The 23,429-nt window shown below is 42.8% G+C and overlaps 1 protein-coding gene across 1 annotated transcript in view; it reads right to left on the bottom strand.

Moving 5' to 3' along the window:
• Window positions 1–5,996: 5,996 nt before the first annotated feature.
• LOC103464936 (BCL11 transcription factor A-like) overlaps window positions 5,997–23,429 on the bottom strand; it is a 43,884-nt gene continuing 26,451 nt past the window's right edge. The window contains exon 3 of the mRNA XM_008409354.3: window positions 5,997–12,114. Coding sequence (XP_008407576.2) covers window positions 10,136–12,114 — 1,979 coding nt within the window. The 3' untranslated portion in view covers window positions 5,997–10,135. The remainder of the gene's footprint in view (window positions 12,115–23,429) is intronic.

Raw genomic sequence — 23,429 nt, 5'->3', positions numbered from 1 at the left:
TCTTTTTCTTTCAACCGCTCTCCTCCTTGTTTCTTCCTGTCCCTGCCGAAGCACTGGAGGGCAACGTGACAGACTAATCGCTCTCCTTGTCCGAGCCCAGCACTGTTTGCCTTGCAGGGCCAGATTAAAGTTCATAGATAGAGCGAGGTTCCTGCTTGGGCCAGGTGTTGACAGTTGAGATAAAGCAGAGACGCGAGGAAGTGGAGCTGGTTGGGAGGGTGTTAGAGGAGAGGAGTTATTAGCTTGTGTGTTCTTGCACATATATACACTTTTGTAATCTTCAGAATAGCCGTTGCTCTGGCTCAGACGCTGAAGATCACCCAAGTTCAATGTCGGGAACAATGCTCTGCCCCACAAATCCTGCTACCAATCAAGCCATGCATAGCAGACATACTTCTTCTATAGCACTCTTCCAGACCTTGGCAACCCTTCCCCCCATTCCCCGCCCGGCAACCCCTCCATTTCAAGACATATGTCCTTAGCTTGTGAAAGGAACCATCTATTAAGTGAAAAAGTAGGCTTTAGCACATTTATGATGCTTTAAAAATCTCTGTTTGAAACGCTTCCCTAAACTTATTAGCCTGCTAAACAAGATGCTGAAGAAAGCAGGACATGTTAGTTTACATATACTTATGTCTGACTAATCTTAACCTAACCGTGGTTCTCCACTTGTGTTACAAGTACCACCGTTGGTACTTGGGCTGCTGCTAGTAGCACTCAGAAGAAATTTTCATGCCATTTATTTTCAAGGCAAGTATGCAGCCCCCCAAAATGTTTTTAAGCACACTAATCCTCGCTTCCTCTCAAAAGAGAAGTTCAGTGTAGACAGTTTTGAGAACTTCCTGTAGGCCCTGAAGAGGACGGCAGTGAACCAGGAGTAGGTCAGTTCTGTTGTGTTCAATTTATCTCTAAAGTGAGAAATTGACATCAAAGCTAATTTAACAATGTTCTAGTTCCATGTAAAAAACAACAAAAAACTGGGATTTGCTTGCATGTTTTCAGTGACCAGGTGCTGGGATATTTTAACAAATTGAGATTATGGTCACCATAGGAGTATGTGAAAGATTTGATGAGATTCACACAAGTTTAAGTTTTTGTGCAAGGCAGTCATAATGGATTTTGAGTTGAGAATTTGAGTTTCGCACTTGGAATTTTTACATATTTTTTCTAACTTGAAATATAATAGGCATCACCTAATAGAAAAACCTATGCATGCCCTGATCTGTGACAGACAGATCAAGTCATGGCAGATGTGTAGTTCTCCATTTTTTATCCTCTGCTGCACGGGACGAATGGCACCAACCAAACAGAATAATGAGAGGGTAAGATTCTAAAAGCATGGTAACTTTATCAGAATAAGCATATCTGAAGATAAACAAAGAAGGAATACCTATTGTAAAATGTTGCATCCATTCCAAAAAACAAGTTCAGCTTATGCAGATACAGTTGAATGGCACTCCCTATTCATATTATTATTCTGCTTGGAATAATTGAAAACTAGCAGATTTCGGTGCAGCGACAACATTATGAGATGATAACTGCACTTCATCATGCCCCTTAAATAAAGGTATGGATGTTTTCTACGTCCTATTTTTCTCTAGACATGTGTTTCACAAACATATCTATGTTTTAAATCTGAAGCTATGGTTCTCAGATGGAAGAGAATAGATTTAACCCATTAGATTTTAGGTCAGTCACTGCTTTAAGTGGAGCAGTTAAAGCATCTTGGTGTCCTGTTAACAAGTGATGGTAGGGTGAAGCAGGAGGTGGATTGAAACGTTTGTTTCCAGTGATGTATTCACTGCTATGGTCCTTTGTGGTGAACGAGCCGAAAAGCAAAATAAGCTTTCTCAATAAGGTGTCTGTATTTATTTTTATCATCTGAGTGGAGTTTGGAGTAGAGCTGCTTTGAAAAAGAGTCTGTAGAGATTGTTTAGGGAATTGATTAAGATGTCTTCATGGTGCTTGATACTCCTTTTGACCTGGAAACACCTTGGAATCCTTCAAGGGAAGCTGAAGTGAGTCAGTGGGTAGAGGGAGGTTCTGGTTTTTCCCGCTAGTTCTGCTAGATGAATGAAAACCATCCTTCAAAACACCTGATTATTTGACTCAGGTGTGATGAAGCTCAGATACATCTAAAAGTTGCAGGACACCGGTTCTCGAGGCCTGGATTTGAGGACGCCTGGGGTATACTCACTTATTCTTGCCAGGTCGCATGGGGGTCAGCTCCCTTTCTCCAGGGGTAAAATAGGTGAGAGTCACGGTACAACCTGGACGGGCTGCAAGGGCAGTACAGAGTCACACAATCAAGCGTGCACACACTCATATCTAAGGGAAATTTCATAGTATTTAATTAACCTATCCGATGTTTTTGGAGGAATCTGGAGAGAACCCACACATGCACACGGGAGAACATGCAGAATGCATGCAGAAAGACCACAAGCTGGAATTCAAACCCAGGACACTCTTGCTTCGAGGCAATAACACTTTGCTGTCTTAATTTTGTTCTCTTCTCTGTCTTATCTTCTCGGTGCGTTTCAAGACGGAAAGACCTCCAAGCCAAAGCTGGAAAAAAATATATATATAAATTCCTGTCCAGGAAAAAGTAGACTAGTTGAATTAACTTTGTAACCTTTTTTAATATGCCTCTTCTTCCTGTCTTGCTCCTTTTTTTTTTTTTTTCCAAATACTTCTTCCCCAGTTTCAGCTTCTTATATCTCTCACAGTTCTACTTTGGTGTTTTTTTAAGAATTTGCAGCTGATTTAGACCGATTTTTTTATTTATTTATTATCTGGCTCACGCCTGACGAGTGTCTGTGAGTAGAAGAGGACTGAAGAGCAGCGATGAAGAGGCAGACTGCAGCTGTGCCGCGTTGCGGTAAAGAGGGGGCCTCGTCCGGGCTCCTTGGAACAATATAAAAGCACTAATCACCCAGGACAGCTGACACCCCGCGCCTCACACATGTACTAACTGTATCTCACAGACACGCTCACACATACGCAGAGATCTGAGCTTCGCCAAGGTGGAAAGAGAGGAGCTGTGCCCAGGCAGGTCCAGAAAACAAAGTGTGTGTTTTGTCTATGGGGTCCCGATGCTTCAGGGCTGAAATTGCTCGAAAATAAAGACACAAGTGTTTACCTTTAATAGGAAGCAAGCACGTACGACGACTTCAAGGCAAGGACGATACAGTATAGAGGAGAATATTCCCCTCCGTGCATGCTTGTGTACAGAATCAAACACACATGCTCGTCCTGCAACACAAAACCCACATAATAGATCTGGTGCATGCACACTCTCGTGCATGCATAGACGCGCGCACACACACGTGCATACACAAAAGTGTCTTGGGGAATTTGACCTTTTCCCAAAAGCCTCCCTTTCCTGCCTTTGGCTCCCCTCCCCCTATGGCTGTGTGAAGACTGAAGGGGTCAAGGGTTAGGTTTTGGGGGGCTGAAGATTAGGTTTCACATGACTGAGCACCTTTGTTGGGGCAGGCCGGCAGAAAGGAAACGTCCAGGAGGGTAGCTCTGTCTGTCTGAGAGGAGAGAAAGACGAGAGAGGGGGTGGAGAAAGGGGAGAGGACGGACGGATGGACAGACGGGCCGGTGGAAGGACAAGGCTTTAGTTGAAGTTGAAGACTGAAGCTGAAGTGCAAGATCAAGGAGGAAGTGGAAGAGGAGGCAGAGCCAGGGAAAGAAAGTGAGAGCACAAATGAGAAAAGCAGAATGACTTTATCCCAAAACTTCCTCCCTCTCTCTCTCTGTCTGTCTCTCTCTCTCTCTCTCTCTCTCCTTTCACCTCTCATTCTTGTCTTGACCATGTGGCTTCTGCATGGAACTGGAGCCAGCAAGCGTCCTCAGTGGCCGCGCCGATCTGCCCTGTGACCACACAGTAAGAAGAAAGTCCCGGCCAAAACGGTAAAATGGATCACAGCAGAACCAACCCCCATGCCCTTCCCCCTCCTGCTCCTCCTCCTCTCCCTCCTCCTCCTCCTCTGGTCTCACCACTTCACAACATCTGAGACGTGGTCTGCCCGCTAGACAATATGCGCTGTAGCTGGCAGGGAACGACTTGGCAGAGTCCTGGATTACCTCGCATATGAAGTATTGCTTTAAACGTCTGCGTGTGTGACTTTTCTCTTTCTCTCTCTCTCTCTCTCTCTCTCCCTCTTGCTCTCTCTTTCTCAGAATTTTAATGACGTGCAACAGTTTAAACAAAATGACTCACAGAGGTGGGACTGGTACCTTCTGATGGCTTCCAGATAAGGTGAAAACTTTGACCTCAGAGTGAAAAAGGTCTTGGGAGGCTGGAAAGGGTTGAAAAGATCACATGCAGGCCTTAGTTGAGAGAGATTTTTTTTCTGTTGTTGTCCTGTATGATCACAAATTACCCCTGACGTTTGATTCCGACATCTTGGACAATGCGTTCATGAAATTTTGATTGCACCATCTTATCTGCTTTAGGCACTAACACGCAGAGGGGGGACAATCTTTGTAGTGGCCATCAAGATTTAAGTGACGACTGCAATGTTTGGCACTGGTACGCGTTTATCTGTCAGTGACGGGGTTTCCTTTGGCACGCTGCAGGGTTGGCTCAATCCAAAGCACAGGTAGACTTAAGGGGAAGGTGAAGGAGGTGGAGCAGGAACGGTCAAAAGATTCCAGAGACACACTGACCGACCTTGAACCTCAGAGGTTACGATGGCACCATTTTTTTATTTATTGTTTCCTTGCTGTACAACAGATTGCGCTTTGTGTTTTTATGTTTTGCATATGACGTTGTCTGTTACCAGCAGATGCACTCACAAGCATGCAAATGGCTGGGTTAGTTTAAACCTTTGTAATGCATGCGTAGTGTTTCCCAGGTGCAACGCTCGCAGTGTTTATATAGCCAGTAAAAAAGGGTCATATTACCAGCGCCCTCTGACTTGTGTGTGCCTTTTTATTGCGTGCTCGTGTGTGTGTGCGTGTGTGTGTGACTTGAATGCTGCGTGCACAATTAGAGACAGCAAGGTCTCTATTTACTGTCCTGCGAATAAAGAGCTAAGCTTCACCCTTTGGCCTCTTTATGCCTCTATATCTCAGTGTCAGTAAGGCTGGACAGTAACTCAGCAAATACATACTTTACAGGCTGTAAACTGTCACCAATAAAGGATCTGGAGTTATTGATTCTGGCGAATAACTAACTGAAAAACATGTGCAAACTGTCTTTCTTTCTACTCAACACTGAATACAGTTGTAAAAGCATTCCTGTCCCTTGAACTTTTTAAAAAACTTTTTTTTTTACATTTGATCACATTACAGCCACAAACTACAGTGTACTTTACTGATTATTTATGTGATAAGCCAACACAAAGAAATTGGGAAGAAAATGAAGAACAGTTTTCTAAATTTTTTCTTTTTTGGGAAATCATGCTGACAAATTGTGGTTCTTCACATTTTTCATAATTTACCAGACTAGCTGGTTAGATTGCATTTAGGCCCAGACTTTGACTGGGTCATTTTAACACATGCATACACTTAGATCTAAGTCATTTTGTTGTTGCTCTTACTGTATGTTTAGGGTCGCTGTCCTGCCTGTAGGCAAAACTCCACTCCAGTCAACTTTTTGCCCAATATTTAGCTCTAACCAATCAACTCTGACCAGAATTAGAATAATTGTCATTAAAAAAAATTGAATTTCCCCTCCACTTCACAGCCGTAACATTTTTAGTGTCTTGTCTATCTCATAAAATCCTAAACCCTGTTGTGGGGTAAGAGAAAGTGAAAAAGTTCAAAGGGTGCAAATACTTTTTTGAAAAGCATGTAACACTGACGCTTTAGTTACCCACACAGCTCAGAGTTGCTACATTATAATTAAACAGATGTGAATCTCAGTCTAGTGTTAAATTGAATTGTTCCTCAGAGTTTTGACATGTCTTACTGTATGATTTACATATTTCTGGGAAGACGGGCTGCAACAGGTGCAGCAACAGAAGAAGCACAGAATTCAGAAATGTATATAATACATTTTATTATTATTATCAAGACAAAATGGCTGAGTGAAGAAAACAGCTGAAAATAGAGTGGCATTTCCATAAACTGAAAACGAAAACAACAACAAACTTGTAAGTCGAGCAAAACCTCATAGATGTTGGACAATGACTTTTGGTCATCAAAACTAAGCGGTCACAATTCATCAAGGAAGGAGAAGAACTGAACTGATCTGTTTCTGCAGTGACTCTGTTCTGAACAGAGCAGGTGTTTGTTTGTATAGTCATAATAAATAACGTCGGCCTATGCCAGGGGCCGACTTCAAGTTCAGTTCAGAGCAAATAGCTTGAAGGCAAATACAGGACACAGAATTGAATCTTAAGTTGTACCCCAACACCAGAGGTATGACGGCATGTACCTACATTTCTGTTTGTGATTTTACTCCTTGCATATGAGTTGTACCATCTTCAAATCAAAAAGCACCATGGTCTGTTCTGTCTACGAAAGAAAACTTTTTCAGGTCGATATTGGACTGATTGCATATGATAAAACGTAATTTTTTTCTTTTTCTTTCTTTTTTTGAAACGACAGCTGGAATGTTTTCAGGTGGTACATGACAGTAAAAAGTTGGCTACCAAGAAAAACCCAACAATAGCTTGTATTACTGCATATAAAATGGCAGGAGAGAAAAAAAATATATAAACAAACTAAAAGGATATTTACAACCACCTGTTTTTACCTCAGTGTGGCCACCTCCCCAAGCGGGACTGCCTGAAAAGGCCATCATATGACCTATCACCCTTTGGGGAACGCCACAACTTTATTATTAAAAAAAAAAAACTAAAAAAAAAAACATACTTTTTTTTTCCCCCGAGCATACAAATTATTCACACTAGATTATCCTGCCAAATTAAGAAAATATACGGTGGCAGCTTGTTGGGATTTTTTTTTTTTTTCACTACAGAAAAAAAAAAGAGTACATTGAAACCTTTATAGAGTACAAGCAAAACAGTTAAAAAATAAAGGCTCCAACATAAATACTATAAGTGCCTAAGCTAAGTGAACATTAATTTCAAATACCGTTCTAAATACAAGAAAAAAGTAGACCATAGATGTGTTTTGAACATAGGAACTTACAAGAGTGTGCATTTTCCTATGCATTTTAGGTTCTCTCTTCTATATATTTATATATCATAAATCTCTCCTCAATGCAAATTTTTGTTCAACCTGAAGACGTTTATTTCATAATAAAGGCAAAAAGATGAGAGATGTTTTTTTCTTTTTTTTTTTTTTTTTTTTTACACAATTCATTACAGAGTGATCAAGTCCTGGATGCTACCACGACAGATTAGAGAAACATCAATAAATGGAAAAAAAGAAAATTTAAATAAGGTTCTCCCCATAAAAAGTGTTACCTAAAACAGATTTTATTTACTGTTTTAATCAAATTTTACTTCTCTGAGTTGTATTATGTTTAACATTTGTATGGCAATTCCTGCACTTATACCTCCAAAAGCAAAATCCCCGTTTAGCTCTCAGAAGGAAACATGGCTGGCAAATGTCTCTAGATCAAAAACCTTTTTTTCTTTTTTCCTCTTCCTCTTCTTTTTTTTTCTTTCAATTTTAATGCTAAGCAATGACACCACACTAATCTGTCAGCATAAGAGCAAGTTTTCCCTTGAGCGCCCAACTGTAAACTGGGAAAATTGAACAGTGCATGTAAGGTAGCGCCAGATCTGGAATCTGGATCCTCATTTTATACTCAACCAACTGTACCTCCGATTAGAGAGACAGATACAGAATCCAAGGCAGAGTGACAAGTGCTATATTATCATCATCATTGACAAAGGATGGAGATTTAAAAAAAAATAATAGAAAAACAGCCTCCATTAGGAGGAAAATGTTTAGAAAAATTGACCTTTTTGGAAATAAAACTTGTGTGAACAGGGGGTATGTGTTTTTTTTAAGAATTTAAATTTCCTTTTGGAATAGTTTTTGATGCAAAAGGTTTCGGATTTCTTTAATGTTTCAAAAATATATCAGAAATGTGTTTGGAATTGTAGAGACACTTGTTAAACTCGATCAAAAGAGATACACCAATTCATCAACCAGAGTCAAACAATTTTCTGACAGTTAAATACCAAAAATCTGCACCATTTGTGATCTACAAACTCATCAGTTGTTTTTGGGTCCACTTTCCTTTTTAGTTTAACTGAAATCAGACGTAGGGTTACAGATATGTGCTTTGATGCATGAATGGAGATAAGTGCTGCATTTTCTTTTTTTCAATTCTCCAGGGGCTGTAACATAACTTTTTCTATGTTATGCTTTTTGTCTGTAGAAAAAATATGAGCTGTCGAAACTGTAGATGAATAGTCAAAAATAAAAAATAATGAAAGCAGTATTGGCCAGAAAAAGAAAAAAAAACTGAGTGGATTTCTACCAATCACCCACCTTCACACTTCCTTACAAAGTCACCAACGGCCTCCTGTGTCAGACGCTTGTTAAACCCAATCATTGCAGACGCTTTAATCAGTTGACCAGAAACCAGAATGGGCCAATTTTCCACAGGTAAAATACTGAAAAATTTCCACCATAAATCCTCAAACCATTTTCAGTCTATAAGCCACACTGTTAATGCCTTTCTTTTGAAATGAGATCAAGATTAGGGTTCAATGATTTGATGCATTGTCAGATGGATTCAAAACTAATACATCAGTCAAAGAATTAACAGCACATTATTTTTCTATTTTATGTGCAATGGTCTGAGAGAAAAACAAAAAAAAAAGTGGAATCTGTCTAAATCGGAATCAGCAGGTCAGACCTCAAAAGAAAACCAGCAACAGGTAACAGACATGAAAGGTGTGATTGGTTCATCTCTACTGTCCATCTACTGTCAGGCTCTAAAACCCTCCCACCAAATCACTCACCTATAATCTGTCTGAATCACCAGAACTAAATCCCGTTTTATCTTCGAGCGACTGCTGACATTACAGTCTGAACGGTTAACACAAAAGGAAAGAAAAATAAAAAATCTGTGCTGCTTACAAAATAACACTTGCATTTTTAATTTTCAAAGAAAATAATCACTCTGGAACCTTTAAGAGCTTCATGTTGGTTATAACAACCTGTCAGAGTACCTTTTTTTTTTTTCAGTTGTACCAAACACAAACACCAAAACCAGAAACCTCTGACCCCTTTTAAGCATGTAACATGCCAGTAAACAGAATTGTAATCATGATCGCATTAATATGCATGAGTCAGGTAGTTAAACGATTTACCAGAGATATGCAAAATTCAGGGTTTTTTTTCTAGGTTTATTTCAGCTGGTTCCCTATGTTTTGCAAAGTTAAAAGAAAAAAAAAAAGGGTTGTGCAGGTGCTTGATGCAAGGACCTGCATCTTCCCGTGTATTGTAATCATTTATAGCTGAAACTCCGAGCTTTTAGCAAAAAGGAGAATTAACCATTGCAGGTAAAATATCCAAGGCACTCTTTATCGTCATGTCACACCACATTATTAGTTAAGTTTCATTGATGTTTGTAAAAGAAATATTTAAACTAGTGCCCAGCATTTGATAGGCAGCCCAATTTTATATACATATGGATATATATCCCATCTCAATGTTGCATGGAAAATCTTTCACAAAGATTGGTTTTATGTTTGACCCTGCTTGTCTTGATGTTTTGACAATATGACACTGTCTGCTATGTTTGAACACATGATATGTAAAACAGTATGTACTGTATGCAGCTTGGGTTATAACTAACTGTATTGTTTTTTGTTTTTTTTTTGTTTTCTTTTTTGTTATGCTGAGAAAAATCAAAAGTATCAACAGCAACACATGTACAACCAAAAATCCTCCAGCTAAGGACAATTTTCTCTTTAAGTAGCCAAAACACACCAAGCATGCTGTCCAGTTACAAAAAATACAAAATGTGTAAATTATTGCACAATAAAAAGGCTCAAAAAGTTCTGATGCAATAGTATTGCCCAGCACTGGATCATGCATCAAGTTTTCTCCAGAAGGGGATGGAGAGCAGGGCTGCACGGCATTCTGGTGTCTAACCCTGTTGTCTTTTCCCCATTGCTCATTGGCTACAAAGCCTGGGTTGCTTTTTAGCTGGGGGGTGGAGGGGATCTGAGAGAGAACTGCTCTTTGCCTATTCAGTTTTAATGTCATTAGCCAGAGGGCGGTCACTGTGCCACTTCTTCATGTGTTTTTCTAGAGTGCTGTACACACTGAAAGGCATGTGGCAAATTTCACATTTGTACACGTCCTTGCCCATCTGTCCGTGGGTCTTCATGTGGCGGGTGAGTTTTGAGCTCTGGGCACATGCGTAGCTGCACAGCTCGCACTTGTACGGCCGCTCTCCAGTGTGGCTGCGTCGGTGCACCGTCAGGTTGCTGCAGTTCTTGAACACCTTGCCGCAAAATTCGCAGGTGTCACTGCGGCGGCCGTCTTTGGAGCTCGGCCGCCCGTTTCCGCTGCCACCGTGCGGTGTGCTGGCGCCGCTGCCCGTGCCGCTCCGTCCCGAAGGGGCCCGTTCCCCGTCGAGTTCACCGGGTGGGGTGGAGTAGCGCAAGCTGCCGTTTTCTGACGAGTGCTCGGATGAGGAGGTAAAGGGTGATTGTCTGGAGTCCCCACCTGTAAAACTGATGAAGGGGTCCTTGAGTTGTCGGGAGGCAGCGTAGCCTGCTAGCCATTGAGAATAGACGTTCTCTGTGTTTGGGATGGTTGGCGTAGGGGGGTCAAGGTCTTTTTCCACCTTGATACGTTTGGATAGAGGGCTCAGTGAGCCAGGACTGATCCCACCGCCCAGTAGCTTTCTAGAGAGGCTGTCGTTGGATAGTGGTCCCAGCCCGTTCATGGCAGTGGTCGGTGCGTCATCTGCTCGGTCTAACTCAACAGCCGAGTCGTCATCGCCGTGCTCTCTAGACAAGCTCCGGTGATGCGGGTGTAGAGCGTCGCTGTTCTGGTGGTGGCGGGCCCCTTCCAGCCGCAGGCTGAAGCGATAGTTGTTCCTTCCCCCCTCTTCAACTCTTGCCTTGCTGTCGATTTCCTCCTCATCGCCTTCCTCCTCTTCCTCCTCCTCCTCTTCTTCCTCGTCTTCCTCCTCCTCCTCTTCGTCTTCCTCCTCCTCCTCCTCTTCATTTTCAGGCATAATTCCGTTGTTCTCAGTCTTGAACTTGGCCACCACTGACTTGAGTGCATCCGTGGCACTGCCTAGTATGTCGCTTGTACCAGGTTCAGGCGAACTGGCAGTCGAGAGGCCGTCGTCTGACTTGGCATTGAGCGCCGACGACTTGTTCTGACAGTGCGTCTTCATGTGACGCTTTAGCTTGCTGGCCTGTGTGCAGGCATGGTTGCAGAGGTGACACTTGAATGGCTTTTCCCCCGTGTGACTTCGCCGGTGAACGATAAGGTTACTCTGGAACTTGAAGGTCTTACCGCAGAACTCACAAGACTTTGCCTTGAGAGGAGTGCCTGGCTGAACTGCATTTGATACAGGATTGGGGGTGGAGCGTGAACCAGATGGGGACTGAGAGGTGGATAGGGGAGGCGTAGCTGTAAATGGAGGTTTGGAACCTGGCTGGAATGGCTGGAGCAGCCGTTGCATAGGGTTAGGTCTGTTAGGGGAGAGAGGCGGAGAACCCCCCGTGGCATTCCCAGCAAGCTCCCTCAGACGTCTAGAGAAGTCCATGCTCTGAGGGGGTTCTAATGGCACTGAGTTCAGTCTCATCACTCTGTCGAAGGCGCTAGGATGGTGGGTTGCCAGGGCGAGATCATCCGGGCTGAGATGGTGGCGTGGCGGTGGGCTGAAGAGCGGAGGGGTGCGGGGGTAACGGCCCTCGCGCGGTGTGGATGCTGAATCCCGGCCAGACCCTGATCCCGGCATCCTTAAGAGGCTGTAAGGGCTGCCGTCAGCCAAGTGCACGGCGTGGAGGGGCGGCTGAGAGGAGGCGCAGTCACCCCCCATCCCAGGAGCGGCAGCTACACGTGGGGTGAGAGGGCTGCCAGGTTCGCTCTCCAGATAGATGCGGAAGCCGTGAGTGTTCTGGGCGTGCTGGAGCAGGAACCAGGCACTGGTGAAGGGCTGCTTGCATGTGGTGCAGGTATAACTGCTGGGCTCATCTTTATCTGACAAACAAAAAAACAAAAAACAAGCAAACACAGACAGAGAGAAACTGAAGTTAGAAAAGCATAAAATGAAAAGGACACTGCTGGATAAAATCTACAACATATGTGGTGATCAATTTAAAAATATTAATTTTTCTTTAATGCACTTCAACAAAAATAAATAAGAAATTCACAATATTTTTAAATGAAACAGAAACTACACTGTGAACATTTTACGATTTGACCAAAAAGGACAATAAGTCGAGTTTTGTAAAAGACGAAATATTTTCAGCACATTAATTAAAAAAACACTGGGCATATCTCATGCCGCCAATGCACAATTTATACAGATGAGAGAGCGCAGAAATAATTCAAACAGTAATTGACTTTCAATTGCACTTGTACACTGACCTGAGATTTGCTTGACAATGCACGCCTAATCTCGTTAAACACACTCATCTTCCCTCCACTACTCTGTTTACGAAATTAACGATTCCAAAGTGGGACATGTATCGAATGCTGCGTATTAACGATGAATACAAATAAGGGGTCACATGTTAATAATTGTACCAGTGTTTATCACAAAAAACCACACATTCACAGAAAATAAAAGCCACGAGAAAAACTGTGTCCGCGTGTTAGTGTGTGGGTGGGGAGGCTCCTTTGAAAATGCATTTCATGCATTGCTTTTCTATTTCTGATATTTCATGCTTTATGGATTTATTTAAATCCTCTCAGGTGAATAGAAAAGGAGAGGGGGGGGAAGCAGAAGTGAGAGCTATGCAAAATAAGAAGCATCCACCGCTTGCAAATGTGCTCCTTCTTTCATCTTTTGTCGTTTTTTTCCCTTTCTTCTCTCTCTCTTTTTTTTCCCCACTGCAGGCCATTCTTCTAAAGTCATTTGCAGACACTGAACCCAAAATCCACGGCACCTTCTATGCAAGCAAGGGCGAACGAGAGATGGGGGGGGGGGGTAGAGAAAGATAGTCCATGTATGACGGGGAGCGCATGTGTTTTAAGCCGGCCACGGCTTAGAGAGACAAAGCGGGAAGAAGAGGGCAGAGAGAGAGCAGAAAGGAGAGATGCTGTGGTCGAGTCGTAGCGAAAAGAGTTTGATGTTTTGTGGCTTCGCCTCCTATCTCGTGTGTCCGCAGCCACGGAGGCCCCCCTCCGAAGTCTCCCACTTAAAGAACATAATGCTGCGTAAAATGTGCACCAAATCAAATCTCCACACAAACCTTTCTCTCCTGACTGAAAAGAGTTGGAAGGGGGTATAATGGTAAATTATGGATCATTACAATCTGCAAAAATTACAGTTAATTGCTGCCACCTGCAATGGGCTTTGACCCACTATGGAATTTTTCCATCATAAAAAAGCCATTTGCCCATACGCTTTTTTAGCTCTCACTCGTTCCCTTCCTCCTCTCTCTCATAAGCACAAATAAAATGTGCCAGTTACATTAACACACACTTCCTGATTGTGTGTGTGTTTTTTTATGGCTTTAAAAGAAGAGCCCATGTATTCCCCCCCATAAAAACGGCTGCAATAACCTGTGTCCTGCTGTACGTTTTCCTTTGATTTGTATCCTGCATACGCTAACCCCGAAGCTAGCGTAACGTGCAAACGGACAATGTAAATGCAGTAGGAGGGAAAACATACTCTTTTTCTGCTATTGTGAATGACTAGGAAGGAAGATAAGGGGGTTTGTGCCTTTCAGAGGGAAGAAATCACAGAGTCTGGAAAGTGAATGAAAAAGTCAGGAGGAGGAAGAAAGAGAACTGGAAGCGTGGCATGGAGGGAACAGTCTTCAAGAATAACCTAAAGCATTTGCAAAGGACATGCGTGCCGCCACACAACACTTAAAACTTCTGCAAATTCATTGTTTCATCGATTGAGGCACCAGCGTATCTTGAGCGATATAAGCATTTGACAAAGTTTGCTCGTGTTGTTTTTGGGGGGGTTTTTTGCATCCGAGAATTTGGACACAATGACGCGAATCAGAAAGTCAGAACAACGGATGTCAAGACAACAATGGCACATAAGATATCTAAATAAGCCCACTATTGTCCTTAATAGCCATCTTCCTGGGAATGGAGGAAAAGTGATTCAAAGGGATAAAGGACATTTTGACAAGGCGTTTGATGTTTTTCGTTTTTTTATTATTATTAAAGAACAGAGGAGCAAAGAACTGTGTGAGGGAGGAAGGAGGATCTTACAAACAAGTCTGTCCTCTAATGGAATAAAAGAGAAGCTCCCACTCTCTCGCTCTCTCTCTCTCTGTCTGTTTCTCCCCTTCTAAAAACTTAAAGTCTGGGGCGAGTTAGGGCTGGAGAGCAGCAGAGCTGAGGCTAATGCTGGATCTCCAGGTCTCTTTGAAATAGGATCAGCAGAGAGGAGAAACCACACTGACAAGCCCTTAGCTGCCATTTCATGGCAAGGGGCTGAAAGAGGGGACTTTAGGAGGGAGGGAGAGAGAGAGGACCAAAAGTGTGTGGGAGAACTGAAAGAGAACACGGAAAATATAGAAAAACATAAATCAACAATAATCCGGAATGTAGAAAACTAAAAATCAGACAAAAAAAAAAAAGGTAACAAAGTATTTTTGAACAACTCCACATATTGCAACTCTGAGAAAAGGGCAGCAAATGTGGTATTGGTTACTCTACTGCCATCGGGAAGATGACATGATATTGATCAGGGTCGTTTTATGGTTCCTTAAATTGCAGTCAGTCACTTCACGTGCTACTCACACCATCATCACAAGCTGCAAAACAAACTACTACACAAACATTAGTGAATCTCAGGTGTATATGTGTCTAATGCAAGTTAATTTCAAACGGTACTTTTTGTAGTTTCTGAAAGGAAAACTTTCCACACATGGTGAGTCGTTTAATTTTTGCCACCTCTCCCCCCCTTTAACACACACTGCAGTTCATCAAGAGAGAGCAGGTCACTAGATCGAGCCTCGGCAGTGTGCAACAGTCAGCCGCTAGAGGGCTTGGATGTAGGTACGAAAATAACAACGGCTCAATGTTTTTCGGATGTCTATCACACACCTTTGATATGTTCAGTCCCTTATCTTCAGAGGTGCCTGACATAAATTTGCTTCATGGTTTACTACGATGTCCCACTGGAGCCCTATGAACTCAGCTTTATTTAAACAACTCACATCTGCTGGGACATGGCCGACTTAATTGGTGATTTACAAACAACCAGAGGTATTTAAAGAGGGAGTTGTCTTTGCAGCTAGATTATAAAACTGTTTATCGAAAGAGGCTACTGATTGCTGTAATGTTAGTGGCCCAACCGAGGCATGTCCCCAAACTCATAAAAAATGGTAAGAGTATAGTCTTGAAGCAGTCTCCACCCTGAGATGTATCCTCAAACTTTCTGGTCCTACTTTTGAAAGTTGCCAAACTTGTCTTGACCTCTAATACTTTTTTTTTTTTTCGTTTGTTTGTTTGCTTTGTCCTTGACCAACACCAGTAGTCATCTAAGGCCGTCCTAGTGTGACCATGTTGCTTTCACTGATATTGGTCATTAAGCTAATGGAGGAACAAGCTAACAGGATTAGCTTTCGGGTCCTCCAAAAGGAGACGGAGGAAGAGGAACATAGGAGGATGAAGGCAGAGACACGGGGGACGCAGCATGTCACGGCCGTTCCTCAAAGTTATCAGTCGCTACGGCTTGAGGGAGCACTTACAAACACCTGAAAAGTGATTATGCTAATACAGGTCCTTGCCAATATTCATAAGTGTTTATAGGTGTTGTGTGAGTGCTTTGGGAAGAAGGAGGCTTGTCAGTACAGTGCCTCTTAAGAGTGCCTTTAGCCGTAACTGGCGTTAATGTGATTACTACTCTGTTTATGTCATTAGGGTATTCACAGTCAGGAATTGGACAGGGGTGAAGGGTGAAGCAGGAGAGGACATGTTGAGGGGATAGACTGTGGCCCTCTTCTTGTCTAAAGTCCCTCTCTTCTAAATGACTTTCAGCAGTATTTAAAAGCGTTCTAAGCTAAATGTTTATTAGCAGCTTCAGAGATAAACCAAAGAAGTCTCATCATATGCTGATTAGTCGAGCAAACTTCACAGGATTGATCTTCTTTCTTACTTCACTAACACTGTCTCTATGTCACTGTTTCCTTGCTGCACATCCAGGCTCATAGACTCACTTCTTTGTCCTGGGCAAGCACCTGAACATAGGGGGGAGAAAAACACTTGTCTGACCAACACTTGTTTCTGAGATAAAGATGAGTGCAAGAAATACAGTTCACTCAACAGAAAACCAGCCAACACCGGTGGGTGTTGGAATTACACGTGTTACCGCTGGGCCAAATCTACTCCTGGCTGCTGGATGACTCAAAAGAAGAGAGAGAGAAAACAGAGAGGACACAGGGAAGAGGTTGGAAGCGAAAAGAGCAGAGGTGCACAAGATCTGAGGAAGAAAAGCCGGTTTTGGCAGGAAAAGGCAAAAAGGGAAAGGCGCGATTGTAAGATAAAGACGCATGGTGGACTTGAAGGGTCTGTGCCCGGTTATAAAGTAACCTGCTGGCTGTTGGCTTTGTCTTACCTTTCCTTCCTCCCCCACCCTCTCATTCTCCTGAAAGTTGATAAGAGCAACTGTAGAAGTGAGGAGTTGCTCTGAGCTACTAGCAAACCATTATAGACAGATGGCACCCACACAGGGACCAATGAAGGCAATGCACCATACACAACAGACTAATTTGTATGTGCATGCTGGGGAAGACAGGGTATTTTTCATGAAGATACGCCTTGGCACACTCTTTTATGCTGCTTACGCACACTCAGTGTGAGCTACCGACATGGCATTTTCAATATATGTGTGTGTGTGTGTGAGTGAGAGAGACAGAAAGAGACACAGAGAATGGAAAATTCTAACAGTGCTCACCACAATCATTTCAAAATTAGCATAGCTCCGCACCGTCTGTTTCCCTGCGTGACCTTACTTTCTTTGATCTCCTCTCGGTTGAACTGAGTTTGAACTGACCATACAACCCAAACATCTATCAATGCATCCATCTCTCTTCCTACATATTCTCCATCCATCCATTTGTGACTAATCTCCGTATGAGCAGATCCGTGCCTGGATGCGACTCGGGTCCAGAAGAGCTTTCTAACAGGCTCGGCCAGCTTCCCCTTCCCTCAGCAGCGTCAGAGGGAGAGGCCTGACATTATTGTTTCTCGTGCCGGCTCTAATAGTACAGTGAAAAGACTTGCGGGCCTCTAAGCTTAACCGGTTTAATTAAACGGACCGTCACTTATGTAAGCGTCCACGGAGATTATTTGTCAAGCTGGGAGCCGCTTCGCAGGATCAAACCGCCATCGACACATAAAAAAAAAGAAAAGAAAAAAGCCAATGCTCTGTAGATGAGGAATTAAATGAAGGAGAGGAATCAAAGAAACACTTTGAACGCAAAAAATATACAGGTACACAAGAAGACATATTCAAAAGCAGGACTATTTTTGGATGTGGGCAATATCCCAGATGGGCGAGAAGTCTCTGGGTTGCTTCAGAGGGGAAATGTGAAGAGCACTCTGTCAAAGAAAAGATATGTCTCAATAACCTGCAGCTTGAAGGGGGGAGAGCAGAGTAAAATATGCTAAAAAATTTTTTTACTGTACTTCAACTAAATGGAGTAAAGTAAAATAAAAATGTAGCCATCTTTTGCCCTCTTTGATATGAAAATACATCCAACAACATTCAGATAAGTGCGTCATCCCAGTTTAAAACGCTATGACAAGATAGCCTCCGCACGACATGGGGCCAGCAGCCTCAGCTTCGCTATCTCTGCATAGCTCAGCTCATGACAGGCTGCCATCCCTGCAGAAAGGATGGAGGGGGACCGGGGAGGTCGGCTAGCTGCACATTTCTGCATAAATCTCCAGATAGATAGCATCAGGAGAAAAGAAACAGGGGAGGGAGGCCGGCAAGCAGTGAAGGATGATAAGGCCCCCAGGGCAGGGCATTCGACACTGTCAAAACCGTTTCTTCGCCGGCTATTGGACGAGTGGAGCGCGTTATTAGCCTGCATACCATTTGCCGGGACGCGATTCGGCTTCACCGGAGCATACAGCGCCCTGTATCTGACCTCTCCTCTTTCCTCCTCCTTGACATGCGGAGAGATGGACAGAACATCACAAACATCGAGAAAAAAAAAAAGGACTACGGAGATCTGAAGTGGACGCTTTGCTTTGATCAACAGCACCTTCAGCAAGATGAGGCGCTAGCAGAAACTATGAGGAGGATGGAGAATTTGTTTTGAAATTAGTAAAACAAAAAAAAACAAAAATCGCCTGCAGGATAGTGACTTGAAGTGACAAAATTACGGCAACGGATTTTTGCATAAAGAAGCAAAGGCTTCACTAGGTTGCCTTCATGTAAATTCACATTTACTGAATGCAAAATAAAAAAACATGGAGTTTTTTATGTACTTTGTTATTCTGCGACCAAATTTTTGTCTTATTGAGGCTGAACAACAACATCAGGAGTAAAAACGCAAGTCTTAATAGTTCCTCGCCATTTCCCTTTATCTTTTTCACATACTGTAGCATTCATCCAACAGAATAGTTTAATGGGATTTTATATGACATATGATGGGAGAATGAAAGAATTAACTATAAAAAACAACTAAAACATTTGGTAAACATTTGTAATTAGCCAATTCTGAATCATCAGTTTTGTAGAAATTATAGCTCCCAGTCTTTTAGGGTATCAACCCACAGGCTTTCCACAACATCTTGCCAATTTTTATTTGCACAATATCTCAAGCTCAGTTAGCCTGGATGAAGAGAATCTATGATCAGCAATTTAGCAGCCTGGTCGTTGCCTTCTGCTCAAAAAGAAATTCATCCACCACAGTCTGGTCGATTTTCGACCGGGCCGATCAGCGAAGACAAAGAGAAGAAGCGGACGATGATTTTCTGCATTGGCAGCGAAGGAAATCGGCACTTCGCAGTGGAGGATGGTTGTTTACAGCATAGGTAACTTTATGTCAACATCTTTACCGTCAAACTGGCACATTACAGACGTCAAAAGCAAACATCGGTGCTTGGGTAAAATTTGCAACCTCAACCACAGTCCACGCCTCCAGGAAATAAACAACATAGATCAAGTTGCTGGTTTTTTACCATGGTAGCAATTTATAAACCTCGTCACAGAATTTCAGCTACATTTCAGCTGAACTTTGACTGAGCCAATTCTAAGACATCAGTAAGCTTTGATTAAAACCGTTTCATCCTAGTTCAGCATGATGCTGCCACTTCGTTTATCAGGCTGAGGTGCTGTATGAGGTTGCTGAAACTACTGTAACAGACCAATATCACTTGTAGATGTTGGTTTGTTACATAAAAGTCCTGCTAAAATACGTTTGTCTGTTCTAGCTTCACAAAATGCTATCCGGTTTAAGGGGTTTTAAAACTTCAGGGTATTGTAAAACTTTTTTATAAAAAGATTAATTGTTCTTACTTCTCTTATTTACTTTTCTGTAGTGTTGTTGCACTATTTATGCTTAAAGAAAGTAGTGGTGTTGCCCACAGAAAAGTAGTGAACAAAGAATAACAGGCTCAATTAAGAGAGAACGGGAATAGCCAAAAAAGAATCTTGTAGAATTCACTGGCAGTATTCAGGTTAGAGGTGCATAAATAATAAATTCAAATGTAAGGGTGAGACTGAAAATCAAAGGGATAAAATGAAGTTAGTAGGCGCTATTGAGACCACTGTGTTGAATAACTCAGATGGTGATAAAAGAGAAAAGAGTGAGGAGACCAGAAGGCAAACAGAGTGGGACAGAAGAGATGTTTGAAGAGGAAGAACTGGTAATGAAGGGTTAGAGACTGATTCCCTGAACTGCAGGCAGAGAATCCGTGAGTTGATGGAAGATCGGACTTTTATGCACAATCCCACACGCTGCGATGCTCAAACATCGAGAGCCTGTCTGAATGCAGCAAGGCATGATCCCTTCCTCTCGCTACGTGTACCTCATGCTCCTCAATGTTACTTCATCACAACAAGAATCTACTCATCAGGCCAGTTTATGCAAATCTTTTTCCCTAACTTTAAGAAAGAGAGGACGAATCCACTGCAGGGGTGTCTAAACTTTCTGAAACAGGGGCCACAACTCTAATGTTGAGAGTGGTCACAAAAACAGTATGTGTTGTTATGTAACAATGCAAAAACAAACTAAATAAACAATAATTTAATAAACTGTACCAGCCTGAGTTCTATACAGAAAGTATCTGTATACCATTTTATATATTCAAGAACATGATACGAGTTTTAATAACCCCCCTCCTTTAGCCCAGTTTAATAAATGGGTGCACCCAATTCTACATTCAAGTAAAAGTTACTGAATGCTTGTTGTGCAATGTGGTGTCAAATTCAAATGAAAGCAAATATGTTTTTATTTTAAAAATTTAGTTTGTGTTGTTGCATAAGTTTTCCAACTTAAAATAATTTTTTATTTGCTTGCGTTATTTATTTATTTATTTTTTGATCAGTGAAAATGTAACTTTAATTCTGTTTTATGCTTTATCACCATCAGATGGTGAAATGAATCTGTTCTATTCTTGAATTGTGGACAAGACCAGAGAGACTCTTTGGTCACCCCTGGTGACAACAAGCTCAGGGTTTCCAAAGCAAACAAACAGAAAAACTACTTTTTATGCAGTAAAAAGACACATTTTCTAGTCTTGGTGTTAAGGTGGAAAATAAAAACAAACCTGTAAACAAATAATTGAATTTCTGCCTAGCGCTGGTTTGTTCCTGAACACGCTCACATTTGCCCTCGAAGCTCTCAAGCATGGCCATCCCAGAGATGCCAGCGAACAAGGGCTGTTTTTCAAACACGCAGCTATTTTCCGCCACGTCCCTTCACCTCAGGGCGTAAGGACCAGGGCATGTGAGCTCAGGCCAACCATAGCAGCTCGTTATGCATCGGAGCCTTAAGGCATTGTGGAGGGACATGGCGCTTTGAAACAAGGAGGGCCAGTGTTGGAGTGAGGCGAGGCCCCGGAGCTGTGGAGGCTGAAGGTTTAACACGCGTCCAATCTGCAGTGTGTGACTGTGCACACGGTGGTCGAGTGGTTAAGGAAGTATCAACAGTCGCCCTTTAAATTGAGGGATGTTTCGGGGGTCAGATGGAGCTCAGAACATGGAGACTGTGAAAGTTATAGATCGACTCTGTCACAAGTTCACAGTGTTTATTTCTTTGTTTTTCCTGTTGCTAGAGTCTGTAACGAGGACACAGTCACACGCTGAGACCTTAGCGCCTCCACTCACCACCATCCATTGATCCAGCCCCTCCATGCCTTGCTCCATTATTAATTCATCGAGCAGAAAACTGTGCTGTGCCAAACATTGATTAAAATTGCAAAATGGCCTCCTGTTCGGCCTTGTTCAACCCCTTCAAGACAAAGACGACGGAGTCAGAAAGAGACTTGGCTGAGAAAGGAAGTGGTCAAACAGTCACAGCGGCGTGCATATGCTCCCCTTCCTGCTCTTCCACTCCATCCATGAACTTGACAGTGAAGTTGTTAGGACGATCCAAGAGGTTCTGATGCCCACCAGAGTCACACTTGTGTCTCAAGCTTCTTTGGGCAAAAACTGGCTGGCAAATGAAATGAGTCCCATTTGGATTGCATATTACAGTGCAGGATAATCCTTCACAATGTCACAAGCCGCCACTGACCATGCTTCTGAAACGATGTTACGTTTTGAAACCTGGTGAGCGGAAGGGCCACATGCAACGCAGCGGCACTGATATCCATGTCTAAGTAACAGATTCCAGCTTTTTAGCTGAAAAACTATGTTCTGATTACGCTCTATAGCAAAAAAAAAAAAAAAAGATAAAAGTGTTTTTCTCTTTGTTAAAACCAGAAATTTCTGGTTGTTCTCATCGGATTATCATAAGGAGCATGCATAGGTCCAAGCAGTAAGTGAGCAGGATATTAATTAAGGTAGCCAACCTGTAGGCTGCATTGTGCACAGCTGTAAAGCATAAATCAGTACTTTAACAAGGCCATGGTCGTAAGATCTCAAAACCGTGCTGGAAAGCAACATGCTCAACCATGCCAAAAATCTGTATAGGTCCAGAGCTCCTATAGATCACTACGTTTATCAGAGGGGGGGTTGCGGCGATGGCGGACTATCCAAGGGAAGAAAAGAAGAGAGGGCAGAGAGGACGAAGCACAGGGGCACAAAAAGAAAGTGCCAAAAGAAGGGACAAGAACCTACACGTACAATACGGGTCATCAGGTTTGTGAAAGCGCATGCGGTGCACATACATGTGTGCTGCAGGCGGGTAAGCGTGCTCAGTTTCTATCATCTCGGTTTCTATAATGGTTCTGTAATAAACGCCAAAGGAAACCCGAGCTAATAAGAGAGAAGAAGACGGAGACAGATGAGAAACGTTCGCAGAGATCTTCGGCGAAAGGTCAATAATCTCACAGTTCAACCGCCCTTTTTTTGAGAGATGCCAAAACGCGCTTTCAGACCTCAAAAGCGTCGACGAGAGGAACATGTGAAGAAAGCCCGAGTGCCACTGGTGACAGAAGGATTTATTCCCAGACAGCTGCGGGACAGGACACACTCCAGAACAGGCTGAGTGGCTGGGCGAGTAGACCTCCAAGCCATCGCTTCTTCGTAGAAAGAGCCACGGACTCAGGCATTCCACAGCAGGCAGCGACAGGACACAGCTAATTGGGGAACATAACGCTGATGCAGACGTTTACGCTTTGCAGGGCAGCACTGAGGCTGAAAATAAGCAGAAAAACTGTTTTTTTTTTTTTTTTTGGTCTGATTTCAAGTAGACTAAAACTACTCACACTGGGAAGATTAGCAGTTTTCAAGCAGCAAACAAAAACATTTCTGCGAACATACGTAGCTTCGAATTAATAGCTGATCAGAGGAAGGTTGGGTTTCTCATGCTGTTCCAGATGTTTGTGGTTCTACAGTACACAGGCTACTGAAAACGTTACTGCAGGACGCAGTAAGACGCGTGATCCAAAATCCGAACTACTGTGATGAAAACGTGAATTCTCAATATTTATCTCCGACAGCTCCTCCTTCCTGTGCTTGTGTTTTGTCCACGATCGTGTCAAAATACGCAGCCGTGGCAGGAATGCTGCTCCCCTCCATGTCAATATGAACCCGGCTTCTCAGGATCCACCCTGTCCTTTTAAGAGGGACTGACAACCGCGGACTGACACGGGGGGGTCACAAGGGCAGCAAACCCAGAGGACTGCTTGTGCTGCATTCTGAGAAATGAACTGTGTTTGCACAAGGTCAAACTGTAAGCGACCTTATGTGCTCATTCCAT

The sequence above is a fragment of the Poecilia reticulata genome, chromosome 1 (genome assembly GCF_904066995.2).
Source record: "Poecilia reticulata chromosome 1, P_reticulata-male-v2, whole genome shotgun sequence".
Classification (NCBI taxonomy): Eukaryota; Metazoa; Chordata; class Actinopteri; order Cyprinodontiformes; family Poeciliidae; genus Poecilia; species Poecilia reticulata.
Note: the sequence above shows the minus strand (reverse complement) of the source record. Positions and strands in the feature narration are given on the sequence as shown.